This window comes from Alexandromys fortis, unplaced genomic scaffold (genome assembly GCF_014885135.2).
Source record: "Alexandromys fortis isolate MF-2015 unplaced genomic scaffold, M_Fortis_MF-2015_v1.1 scaffold_9, whole genome shotgun sequence".
NCBI lineage: Eukaryota > Metazoa > Chordata > Mammalia > Rodentia > Cricetidae > Alexandromys > Alexandromys fortis.
In genome coordinates, this window is record NW_026067892.1 from 16,149,096 (window position 1) to 16,163,078 (window position 13,983).

The 13,983-nt window shown below is 38.5% G+C and overlaps 1 protein-coding gene and 1 pseudogene across 1 annotated transcript in view; both read right to left on the reverse strand.

Moving 5' to 3' along the window:
* The window catches only part of Ctnna3 (catenin alpha 3), a 1,282,010-nt gene that overhangs the window by 57,335 nt on the left and 1,210,692 nt on the right, over positions 1-13,983 (reverse strand). The window contains exon 16 of the mRNA XM_050141069.1: positions 2,959-3,064. Coding sequence (XP_049997026.1) covers positions 2,959-3,064 — 106 coding nt within the window. The remainder of the gene's footprint in view (positions 1-2,958; positions 3,065-13,983) is intronic.
* LOC126500043 (rRNA 2'-O-methyltransferase fibrillarin-like) overlaps positions 10,298-13,983 on the reverse strand; it is a 48,042-nt pseudogene continuing 44,356 nt past the window's right edge.

Sequence of the window (13,983 nt, forward strand, 5' to 3'; positions counted from 1 at the left end):
TATTATATCCTTCTGGAGTCTTTGATGGAGTTGAAGAATGAATAGATAGTTATAGGTTTCCTTAGTTATAATAGATGATAAAGTAGATATAAATATTGTAACTAATTCTTGCTTGATAACTGTTTTGTTATATGTAATTTTGCTATGTTAAAGTTAAAGCCTTTCTTTTTTGTTTAAACAGAAAAAGGGGAAATGATGGAGGAAGGACATTGGTTAATGATAATAAAGAAACTGCCTTGGCCCATTTTATTGGTTAGAACATAGGTGAGTGTAGTAAACAGAAGAGAATGCTGGGAAAAAGAAGCTGAGTCGAGGAGTCACCATGGTTCTCCACTCCAGACAGATGCAGGTTAAGATCCTCCCTGGTAAGCCACCTCGTGGGCTACACAGAATATTAGAAATGGGTTAGATCGATATGTAAGAGCTAGCCAATAAGAAACTGGAACTTATGGGCCAGGCAGTGTTTAAAAAAATACAGTTTCCGTATAATTATTTCGGGGCATAACCTAGCCATGCGGGCGGCTGGGTGCCCGGGATGCAGCCCCGCCGCTCCTAAAGCTACACCCTTAGGCATTTACTTTCATAAAGCGAGAGCTCATTAATCTCGAGTACAGAACTCAGCATCAACATCTGCACTTCCCATAAATTTCAGAAAGAAAACAGCATCAAAGCACACATACTGTCACGGGATACATCTGGGAATTTCATTTGTAAGGGGTATGTAATTATGATTTAATGAAGGTTCTAGAATTTAATTTCCAGTGTAGTTTATTATAATGAAATCCTTAGTTCATACCATCAATATAGAATAATCAAAAATAAGGAAATCCACCAACAATAACTGGTAAATAACTATATAAATCACACTTGTAGATTATTCTGATCTAGTTAAATGAATTGCTCATGATTTCAAACACACACACACACACACACACACACACACACACACACACACACATATATATATATATGGTTTTATAGTGCTGTCCTTCTTGAATTATCATTGCCAATATTTTTAACACTATGATTGATTTTAATTGTAGCCATGATCGAGTAGGAGTAGTCACTCAACAACCTAGACATATTTGTTTTGACAGTTACAAGAAAGTGTCAGGCAGATAATGGACACATTACCAGGTCTCTCCATATTTTGTATATATCACTTGTGTTTCTATTCTTTCCTTCCTACTTGAGGGTACATTGCATCAGCACCTACACAAGTTCTGTATTTCCCTGCCTTATAAAGTGTTGATTGTATCATCTAATTTACGGTATCTGCATCGTTTATAGGAATTAAAAACATATGCACCTAGGTTCAGGAAGCCTGGCCTTGTGTCACTATTCCCCAGATTGCTATACTATTAGTCTTCTTCAAATTGCTCAAGAATTGTAGTGGCCAAAAATATCCTCCCTTTTGGAAATATACTATGTGATGCATGCAGTATTGGTACCAGAGTTGTGCTGTGCTGAAAGGCAGGGTAAAGATACCACAACATCTCAACTTCATTTTAAAGTTCAAGAAATGTTGCGTGATGGAGGTAAGTAAGGTTAAGTAAGGGCATAAGTAGGAGGTCCTATATCATATGATATATAAAAATAATTTTTTTTGAATTTTAAAATTTTAAATGAGATGTATAACGATATTTGGACAAATGTTCAAATTATTAATCTAAAATTCATAACTTACTATTAAATAACCTAATAAATCTAATAATTTAATAAATTACTATTAGATATTTACAATTGGAAACTAGCTAATGAGGTTTTAAGTTCTTAACTAGGTAACAACAATTTATGAATTGTGTCTAATATATCTGTAACAATTCTGTATTCAGAGAAAAAAAATAAGAATGGAAAAGGTGAATAAAATTGCCAGGCATGAAGATTTAGAGGCTTCAATTACATTGATTTCCGACCATTCTCTGTACAGATAAATATTGTACCAAACAGAAAGAAACTAAATTCATCTAAGACTATGTGTATATTATGATTTAATATAACAATTACAGATTCAATTTTAAGTTTATATAATGCATAATTAAAAATTGCTAATTGACATTTTGATGGTCCATTAGAAAATAAAAATAACAGACTAGGAAGTATCATAAAAGTTGTCAAAATTTTAAAATTCTATATTGAATAAAATAGTAACCAATACCACCAGAAAAACCTTTCACAATATTTACGAGCACTAGAAACTGACTAGCTTCCATTATTCTACCGATTGTGTTCTCCGTATGGTTTTAATTATTTAAAGTCTAAAATATGTATTTGTGTGTATGTCTGTGTGTGTGCAAAATCAATGAAGTGATTATCCTCAAAAGAAATGATTATTATGAAGTTAAATATAATGACAAATATAACATAAATGTTTTTATATTATACCGTGTCTGAAATATTAATTTTTCATAGTACAGACAACTTTATAATATATGTACTGCTTAGAAATGCTTTTCAAGCTATGAGAAGCTCAAGGAAAAGAACAAAGGTGTGGAGAAGAACCAGTTTGCCCAAGGGCTACATACCTCTTACAACTGACAACTTTGCTTTATTGTTCTAATAATTCTGTGAAGTGCTGACCTCAAAAACCTACCATTTTGGAGAAAAACTGTGAACTCATCGACGACATCAAGGAAAAGAGTAATACCTGTTGTGCTACTCCAGCCAATTAAGAGTATTTAATTAATTTCAATCTGATACAGCTGATTTTTAAAATAGAGAATCTTTAAAGCTAAATAAATATATGTCTTCTGTAAAGCTAGTTACAATTTCTTAGAATTTATTGTCTCCAAGTTGCATAATTACAATGTTATAAATTTTTAAAACTCTGATATAGAAAGCAAACATAGTCAATAAGTTAAAAAAAAAAAAAGCCACTCAGATTTACTCTAGTTGATGATCCAGCAGAAGAGAGCCAATAGCAACCTCTTTCCTCTTGCCTGTTTGTAAGTAGCTCACCTGGTTAGCAATCTGCCGAGCGAGGACATCCATCCTTGACCCAGACTCTGATATCATTTTAGCTGCATAGATGACGTCAGTGGTATGCTTCAGTGGTCCTTTTCCCCTGAAAATAAATAATGCATATTAGTTTTTGGTGGTTCATATATAAATAGATATAACAGAATTAATGTATACATGTCAACCGATACACAGTTTATTTTTATTTTCACATTTAAGATGTGTGTGTGTGTGTGTGTGTGTGTGTGTTGGGGTCTGCAGAGACCAAAAGAGGGCATTGATTGGTTCCCCTGGATCTGGAGTCTGGCATTATATATTCTATTGTTAGCCACTCTAAGATCTGGGGACTGAACTTGGGTGCTCTACAAAAATGCAACGGACATTTACGCTCACAGAAGTAAAAGATTTACAAACCAAAGCAGTAGCAATTATACTTACGTGTTTTGCTATTGGTTAAGCCTAAAGCTTACTTAATTTTATTCTTGAACCTAAAATTAAAGTCTATGGTATTAAATTAATATAATAATACAAAAAAGATGAATAGCATTGAGCTATTGTGCCTTGTTTTATTATAATAAGGCTCAGTTTAGTGATACCTTGGTGGACCCAAATATCTAATGCAAAGATCATTTATACAGAGGATATACATTCAACCTTGCATTGTGAGAAGCCAGGCTACTCACGATTTTTCTCTTTTAATCCATCTTGTACATTTTTCAGCTATTTCATTTTGGTTTTTATCACATAATCTCTTCTCTATCATTAATTCAAATATAGATCTGACTTAAGAAATGTGTAATGTAGGACTTCAGCATTGCAGTATAAATTATTTTTTCTCTTTGTAGACCCCACTGTGTGCTAACGCGCTTTAAAGAATAGACACCCCGAGTCTGACCTAAGTGAGTTCACTTGCTCCGCTAGTTCTTCAAAGGAGAACATTGTCAGTTCTGCTGCAGTGAATCCGATGATTTTCTTTTCCCAGACCAAAATGAGTTTTCAGTGTGGGAACAATTCATCAGGAATTCTGAAAAGGTGTGCTCTCTGTTTCTCTCAAACGATAATCCATCCTTTCTTGTTTTCAATAAAGGTGTATTATAAAATCAAAAGGTGTGCTCAAACGATAATCCATCCTTTCTCGTTTTCAACAGAGCTATATTATAAAATCAATTGTTGCACAAAGGCCACGCTGTGTGCCCATCTTCATCAGGAAGAGAAGACACCAGCTGCAGTGTAGTGGGCTGGCAGCCTCTGTAAGGCTTCCCGTCTTTTGCTCACCGCTGTCCACTCATGATTTCTATCACTTTCAAGTTATAATCTGGGCATATAGAAAGAAAGATGTGAGATAGGTAAGGAGCCTATGGTTCCAAGCTCAGAGCATCCTAGGAAGTGAGTGAGTCTTGAGAACACTGTTTGTTCATTCATGCCCATATGATTTTCTATTTCCTCTCATTTTTCTCTAAATCTACTTTTATGTTTTTACATAGATTTCTTCTCCTGGGGTGAAACAAAACAAAACAAAACAAATGCAGTAGTATACCAGTTTTTGAGTACAAACCTGCATTCACATAATTTGGACTGTTTCCAAAACAAAACAAAGTAGCAAAAGATAAAACAACAACAAAATCCCTGCTCCCTACTGACTAGAACCAATCTCTGTTTCCTTGCCTTCAGGGATAGGGGTAGCATTCAACACATATTGACTTTCTAAGGATTACCTAAGTTTATTTCTTCAACATGCCCTAGTCATAAAGTAAAATATGAATTGCAAAATAAAATGTGTTACAACTTTAAGACAACTTTGGCTCATGATAACGCTGTATAAAAATAAGAACGCTGCCGTGATCTCAGAGGGTAATTAGATAAGAATAATGATTTCTACAGGATTCCATTTCTTTCTTTGGTAAGTGATGAGCTTAATCCAGGAGGAGGTGGAGGAAAGCAGATATTTGTCTATACATATTACTGTAACGTAAATTAGGTACCACCAAATTTCTACCATTTCACTGGCCACAGGAGGTGTGTACACCTAAACTGGGATTTGAAAGAGAGATGCCTTTCTCTTTCTTATTATCTGAAAAAACAAACAGAGGAAAGACAACCTGAGCAGAGGTAGCTGTAATATCCACTATCACTCCCCATTCACTTCCCAACCCTGCTGAGCACCAAGACACAGAGTTTGGATTCTGATCCCTGTCCCTAGAAGACAATGAGCCCCCAAGGTGTGATTCACAAGGTTGATTATTCTTTGATGCTCTAGAAAAGTGGGGAAGGGGTAATGAGCAATGTGAGAGTTAATAGAAAGATAGGAAGGGCAAGAAGAGGAATGCTTTGATTAGGCAAGTTAGGATGGCGACAGACAAGGGCAGGATATCTTTCTCTATGTTTTATTTACACCTTAGCTTGAATGTAACAGTAGAAACAAAAGTGCAAAACACGACAGAGATGTTGGAGAAATATATTTGCTCACTCAGAAGATGAACTGGCTAGTTTTGTGTCAACATGGCCCTTTGTTTGGGAAGAAGAAACTCCAGGTGAGAAAATCTTTCTCAAATTGGCCTGTAAGCAAGTCTCAAAGCACATTCTTTGGTAATGATTGATAAGAGTCCTGTCCTCCATAGGCGGCATCATCCCTAGGCACACGATGTTGGCTCTTATAAGAAAGCAAACAGAGCAAGCTACAGGAGCAAGTCAGCAAGTCGCCTTCCTCCATGGTCTATGTGTTCCTGCCTTGGCTTCCTACAATGATGGACTGTGATCGGGAAGTGGAAGCCAAAAGTCTCTTTTCTCTTCAGGCTCCTTGATTATGGTCTTCATCACAGAAATAAGAAACAAATTAATACAGAAGCATGGTTCTATCCAGTGATTAAAGACCACAGTGGCTTCATGCTCTGATAAGCAACCTAAGACTTCTGCACCTGTGAGCTGCACACCACAATGTGTGTCCCCTGTGTACACACCCCAAAAGCCTTTTCATCTTCCCTCCTTCATAGTGGCTCTCAAAACCATCAAAAGAGAAAATTTTCTCTAAAATGAAACAGGAAAAACTTAAAAATACCAGTCCATGTGACGCGAGGAAAAGCTGGCCTCAGAAATGGTTCTCCTCCCACGCCTTTACTGCTGACGTGGGCTGCTTTGCAACTTAAGAGAAAAATCAACATTAATTGCTTCAATATTTGAACTGCTCTTATCAAATTTGCTCTCTGCATCAGGGATGACTGGAAGTTATGGACATGGTTATGCTCACGGAAGGAATTGCATCTCATTATCTCTGTGCCTCGACAGAGAAAGTTAAACTTAAATAAAGCTGTCTTCGCTCCCAAAAGACAATGCATCAATTTTCAAGGTCTTAAGCAATGGACAAAGGTTGTTTCTAAGCAGAACAACCGAGCCTTTTGCCGCTTAAACAATGCACAAAGAGTTATCTGTACAAAATGGACCTAATGGACCCTTATCTGCAAATAAGGTATGCCCCTGTAAGAAAACCCTCGGCTAATAGAGAAGCAATTTCTTCTAGCTCCAGATACAAGCCTTGTTATGAGAGCATGATCTTAAAAGTCACAATAAGTTTGGGTATACCTTCATGTAATGGTAACACATGATGACAGAGCATGACCACTCCTTTCCCCTCACTCTTAATTAGATGTACTGCCTGGGAAGCGTCTGTCTAAGTGCCAAAGAAAATACACATTTTGCAAATGATTCCTTATCATGTCACACTTCCAAGCCAAGCTGCAATCACTGAAACTATGAGAAATTTTGAACGTTCTCAGCCTGAAACATGCTATGTAATGAAGGCTTTCAAATCGGGGGATGAATAGAGAGGCAGTCTGCTGCATTCCTGTTCCTAATGGACCCTCGTGATTTCTTGTTAACGAACTGTGCCTTAAATCACAGAGTTAGGTCTCCCAAAGAAAGACATTCAGGGTAAGAGTGGGGAGAAAGTGAAATATCTGCAAGTATTTTTAAAAAATTAGAGGCCGGTAATTTTTTTTAATACAAAGTGATCAAAATAATTATCCATAATCCAACATGGAAGGCAATGAGGAAGAGGGCTTCCCAATGACTATGTGATGGTACTTGCTTGTTTCTCTCCCACAATATATACTTTTAAAGAAAATCTTGTTGTATACAATTCATCTGTCAAAAATGTAAAAATACATGCTTGTTGTACACATGAAGACCTCGGTATGAGTCAGCAGAACCCACATAAAGCTAATCCTGTATAAATCCAATCATTCCGATGGAGAAATGAGAAGCTGATATAGAAGAATCACCAGAAACCAGGGCTCACTAGCATGTGGCCAATGTAAGTGAACGAGAGAGGCTCCTGTCTGTCCCAGCCACGCTAGAAGGTGAAGGCTGACACCAACTTTACCACCATACGTGTGCTGTGGAATATGATTACCTGCACACACACACACACACACACACTTGAGTGCTGCACTCATAATGACACACACACATGCACATGTATATACACAAACACACATTCATAGATACATATGCATATCCGATTAAGAATAAAATTAAAAGTTTTAAATCATGACAGAAGATCTCATGAGAAAAACTCAATGAAATGCAGACAGCACAGATTTAGGTGAATGAAAAAAAGTTCTTTGAAAAGTTGATTTTCTAGTTCAACAAACATATCCTGTCCATTTCTACCATTATTATGTTCTCAGCCCATCACATTCTTAGCCCTTTCTCTCTTTCTCTTTGGTTTCAATAAACAATATAGAGACTATGAACCCATGAGTTCTACTAGTCAGAGTTCAGGTTTAGTGAAACTAGTATTGAATTATCTAATCTTCTGCTTTCAGAGAAAACGAATATCATTGAAATGATTTGATATTTTGTGCTACCAATTAAGCAGAAAAATTATATTATTTACATTTTGCAGTCTCTATATCTTTGATATAGATTTGCATGTATGAGACACAGACTTTGCTGTTGAATCCTCTTTTCCTTTTGTATTAATATTGTCTTTACACATAAGAATATGAAAATCATAATAGTATATCTTATCCCATGGTAATGAACATATTCATTGTTTTTGGCATTCAGGTCAAAACTCCATATACATAACTTGATAATGATTATCCCTTCTTTGTGATTTTAAAGTGATAATTTTTCCCCACTGGCATACACATTTGAATATTTGGAGGCATTGCCTTTGGGGGTTGACATAGATCCTAGTTGTATAACTTTAGGTCACTAGAGGTAAGTGATGAAGAGTCAGAATATCATGTTCCAGTATGGCTCTCTACGGTCTGGTTTTCCAGGGTGTGAGACATTTCCACAAGATCCCCATAACCACCATGTAGGCTTCCCCAATTTCCATGCATCCAGACATTGATAGGCTGTAATCCATGAAACCACTAGCCAAATTAAACCTTTTAGGTTCTGTCAGGAATTTAGTGACAACAGCAAGGAAAGTAATGAGTAATTTATTTCCTGTGCCTGTAATATGAAAGCCTGACCAAAATCAAATTATGGGTGGAAAGGGTTTTCCAGCTTATAATTGCAGGTCCATTATTGAAAAAAGTCAGGGCAAGAACTTTTTAGCTGAAACCATGAAGGAAAACTATTTGCTGGCTCAGTCACAGACTCATGGTAACTAGGTTTCTTACAAAGCCCAGGACCACTTGCCTAAGGAACAGCCTCCTATAGTTGGCTGGATACCCCTACATTAACTAACAGCCACAAATATATCTCATAGACACTCCCACAGATCAATCTGATAAGGAAATTCCTCAGTTACTTTCTTTTTAGGTCACTCTAGCCTGTGTCAAGTTGACAATTAATGCTAACAAGGACAATACCCAATGGTTTTAAACTGAGGGAGAGAAATGTTAAATCTGTTTTAAATCACTTATTTAGCTTCAAAGTATGAACAATAGGATTTAAATTTATGTCATGTAGAGTAGCATCTTCTTTTAGAAACTGGTGTATTACTTTTCCTAAAACATAGCAAGTAATAGAAACATAAGCTTAGACAGTGGTAAAAGTTGCTCTGGATGTAATTACAGGCAGAGCGGAGACCACAATTACATGCCTATATGTGTTGCATGTGCAGATGCCAGAAGAGATAGTGCTGTGGGCCAATGGTGTGTACCCTGTCACTTGTACTTTAAATAAACGCTGATTGTCCAGTAGCCAGGCAGGAAGTAAATGTGCGGTGACCAGGCAAGAAGTAGAGGCAGAGCAAGGAGAACAGGAGAATTCTGGGAAGAAGAATGAGTCAGTCTGCAGCTGTCATCCAGAAACAAAGCAAGCAGGATGTGACTGCCTCTCCGAAAAAGATACCAAGCCACGTGGCTAACACAGACAAGAATTATGGGCTCATATAAATTATAAGAGTTAAGAAGAAGCCTGAGCTAATAGTCCAATCAGTTTATAATTAATGTAGACTTCTGTATATTTTTTTGAGGCTGAACAATTGTGGGACTTGGCAGGACAGAAGGCTCAGTCAACAATGTAGGATCTCTTGGAACTGGAATTGAAGGGAGTTGTGTACTTACTGCCTGCTGTGGGTACTGAAAACTGAATTCTGTTTCTCCACCAGCGTAGGGTATATTCTCCACTGTTGATGTCTTCCGGTCCTACCTTTCCCTTTTCTTTTCTTTTAACTTAAAAATTGCAGTTTTTCACATCATATCTATGGAGTTAGTTACAGGTAGTTACTTTCTTATTTTCTGCTGACAGTGCCGCTCTTTATAGCCACAGCCATTACATCTTTTTATGGATAAAGAAAAGAAACATAAAATACAGACAGACGCTGTGTTTGTATATGAATTGCTCTTGTTCAAGATTCTGTTAGGATTCCTCCAGAGTTTATTTCCATTTTGCGAGAAACATGCTTTCAAGTCTAACTTCCTAGTGTTCATGATACAGTTCCACAAGGGATTACGGGAACATATCTCCCTTCAACTCTGCATTTGGTAACTACAGCCGTAAGATTTGTAATTGTCATAAAGATAACTCAAGACTGAAAGATGAAGAGCGATACCTGACTCTAGCAGAGGATGCAGGCTCTTCCATTCTTCACATACAAAATGTTCCTGGGGGGCTGTTTTGCCTCCTCTGAATGTACCTTTTTCTTAAAAACTGCCATTTGAAAGTTTGGAAGACTCGAAAAGTCCTTGAAAAATTAGTTAGGTTATAATCAGATTTCAGTCCACTAGCAATCATTAGGAGCGACCAATGTTATAAAAGAAACTTTGGGACTCCAGTCTAAAATGATAGTTTTCATTATGTCTCATATTTATTATTTGGTCTAACTATGAAAATACAAAGTAGCCTCAACCTTCTACTCCCATGTCATTTTTTTTGACAGATGAATCTTTTAATAGAAAAAAAAAATACACGTGCAACAGTAGCAACACACATTTCTTCGAATCCAGACAGCCCCGAGTTTCAGTTCTTCACTTTGGGAGGTGGCCTGTACACACCTACAACCACAGCGTGGTCCCGTTCCTAGAGCTCAAGTGTCAGCTGCTCCTGGGGCTTCAGATTCTCCTGCTGCGTCTTCTTCACTTCAGATGCAAACACAGCTTTCTGCCGAGGCTGTGGAGTCAATGCAGTTCGCCTTAATGGAAATCACGAAGTGTCTTCCATTCCTCAGGAAGATGTGGGCATTCAGGGCCACAATCCGGGTTTGGTCTGGCTGTGCCACATCGGCAAAGATCACATCCACCATGGCGATAAGCACGCGGTATTTGTGTGGGGGTCGGGCATCTTGAATCACAGGAATAATGTTGGTCCTCTTCTTGGCTAAGTTGATGAGGTCACGGCCAGAACGGTGGGAGAACTCAACTGCATAGACCAGACCGTCTGGGCCAACGATATCAGAGACGTGAGAGACAGTGGTGCCTAAAGCTGCCCCAAGGTAGAGCACCTTGGCCCCTGGCTTGATGTGGATCTGGTCTACGCCGCCCAGGATTGCTGCTGCCAGCTTGGGACAGAAGGGGTTGCAGGCTCGGTATTCAATTTTTGTCATCTCCCTCTGAAATAGAGACTCTCTCCTCCCCATACACAGACTCTCTAGGGACCAGATTCTTTGTGACAAAGGCATCCTCCTTTCCGCGACAGATAAAGACGCCTTCATGGCGATGTGGTTGCTTTATCACATTCTTCCCTGACTGGTTTCCTCTCTTGCCTCCCCGGCCCCCACCTCGACCCCGGCCGCCCCCAGACTGGAAGCCTCCACCTCGCCCACCTCCTCCTCCACCTCCTAGTCCCCTGAAGCCTCCACCTCCACCTCGACCTCGGCCTCCACCAAAGCCTGCTCGACCTCCGCCAAAGCCTCCTTGTCCGCCTAGTCCTCCTCTACCACCTCTGTCACCACTAAAGCCTCCTCTGCCACCAAAACCACCCCCACGGGGGCTGAAACCTGGCTTCTTGACTGAGTTCTGGTCGCGCGGCTCCAGCAATCAGCGGAGTCCCTCACTCCATGAGTCTCAGGCTTTTTTTTTCTCCCTTGTCATTGTTAGTGAGTACTTTGGGAACCCTGGGGTCTCTTAGGCCCTAGATCTCCATTCTTCAATGTGTCAACATCCTCCAGTCATCTAAGAAACAAGAGGCCCCAGAAGCTTAGATGAGGCGGTAATGTTAGGATAAGAGCCCTCTCGTCCATGTTCCCAGCGCAGCCTCTTGCAACTGTATGGAAAGTTGGAAAATATTTTCAGTTGATTCCATGGAAAAGAGAGTGACTGGTGAGCTCTTGGCAGTGCCTCTGCATATATTTCCATGGATACCAAAATCCTATAAATGAATTTTTTCAGTTTATCATCACCCTAAACAAAACAAAACAGAAACAAAAGCTATTTAAAATTTTGGATATCATCAGTATACAGAAAAAAAAAAAAAAAAACCTGCAAGAACCACGATCATCCAGCCAATATAGCTGAAACTGTAAGACTTATGTTCCGGTTGGGCACAAAGCCAATTCTCTTTCTTATTTTGTAATTGCAATAACAGAAAGAGAGAGCCAATTATTAAGAACAGAAATTATAAAGGTTCTGCTTTGTAGAAAATAATTATAGTTTTTCTTATGCAGCACTGCATTTGTTCACGAATAGGTTGCACTTACTTCAGAAGAACTCCTGAAATCTAGCTGAGTGAACAGTTAATTTAATGTTACCACTTTCCTCTTGTTATTGCCATGTGTGTGTGTGTGTGTGTGTGTGTGTGTGTGTTAGAGACAGAGGGAAGAAAGAGAGAAGAGGAAAGACACAAAGGAGAGTGTAAGACAGAGAAGTGAGAGAGACAGAAAGACAAGAGACAGAGAGGAAAGAGACAGAGAGGAAAGACAGGAGAGAGATAGGGAGGAGAGAGCAGAGTGAAACAGAGACAGAGAGGGAAGAGACAGAGAAGAAAGAGAGTGTGGATATAGGCTATAGAGATTCCATTACTAAAATCCACAAACAATTTTTTATAAAATTGAGACACACGTAAGTCCCTTTTTTCTCTCATTGCCTTCAATTCTCCAATATCCCTTCAACTCTTAGCATTATATTAGATCCCAGAAAAAGTGAATTTGGTGGTGGGGGAAAATGATACAATTGAATGAGCACACCGAAACTCTTACGCTAAGGGGCAAAAGGAGGGCTGAAAGGAAGGGATCCTCTTGGAAAGCTTATTTATTTTCAAATTATGAATGAAACAAGGTAATTCACACACAAAAAGTAACTGGATATTTTTCTTAATGCAAAACAAAATTTTCTATATTTCCCTGTGATTTTTTTTTGTTAAATTTGTACTGAAAATACTTTGAATAATAAAGTTCACTCTGTGGTTATCGTGTTCTAGATGCTTAAGATTTTACTCAGTCTTACACGCGGTACTGCTGGGTGGAGCTGTGAGGGTTTTGAGTGCCACCAAGTATTTATTTATTTATTTATTTATTTATTTATTTATTTATTTATTTATTTATATTTTAAGTGTTTTTATAGCCACGCATTGGGCATGTTCTGCTGTTAGACATTACCTGTGCCCTGTTAAATGGAGAATAGGTTCTTAGAAGTTCAAAGTTCTTTCACCTTTCTCCAAAAGATGAGTACAGAGAACTTTAAACTGAGTGACAAGGTGGGCAAGTCAGTAGTACTCTGGAGCACAACACAAGGTACCATCCTAGGTGTTCTCAACGCATGTGCCCTTCTGGACCAGAAGCCCACTGATAAGCTTGATGCAACATAATAATCTACTCTGTTCTCTGCCTACTCCCTCCTGTAACGATCCAAGCAATATGAAACTACACAGATAATTGTTTCATCACACAGACTTTAACAAAATGCCTTCTGCCAAGTTTCTTTGCATCTTCTTTGAAGATGATATTTACAGGTTCTGGGTACTAGGAGGTAGGGTTTTTGGGTGTTCATCCTCAAGCCTGTCATCATCCTCAAGAGTCACCACCAGGAAGTCAGAATTGCCTTCTGTGAGAAAGCCACTTGATTGCAAGATTTTATATAATCATCCATCCTATGGGCTTCTAGGAGATGCTTCTTTAAGGGTTTATTCTTTTCTGACTTGACTAGTATTTTTCTCAATGTTAGTGAAAGTTATTCCCCATTATAATCAGTTGTTACTATCGACTTATGGTCTTTTCTTGGTTTGGTCAACAACACAGGTGATGGAGGTGGCACCCAGGAGTCACGGGCAAATGGGATTTTCCAGGGACACATTGTGTGTGTTGGGTACTCTTCTTCCCAATACATTATCTTAACTGTGTCGTGACTGTCTATTGTCCTGGTGCTACTCGTGATTCTTGCTGCCAACCAGATTCTCTCAAAATATAACACACAGCAATATGGCAAGAAAGGAGTTCATTCAGGGAGAGATGAAGAAAAAAAATTTCAGGTGATTACTACATGTACCCCTTTGTTCTTTGGGTTTTATGGGAGATGAAAGTATCCTTCCATAACACATCCGGAAGTGATACCCACTGCACAGTTGGAGGGCTCCCTTAGAAATAATGTCATAGTTAGAAATGCTTAAAATATATGCCTTGTAGCAGATGGTTGCTGA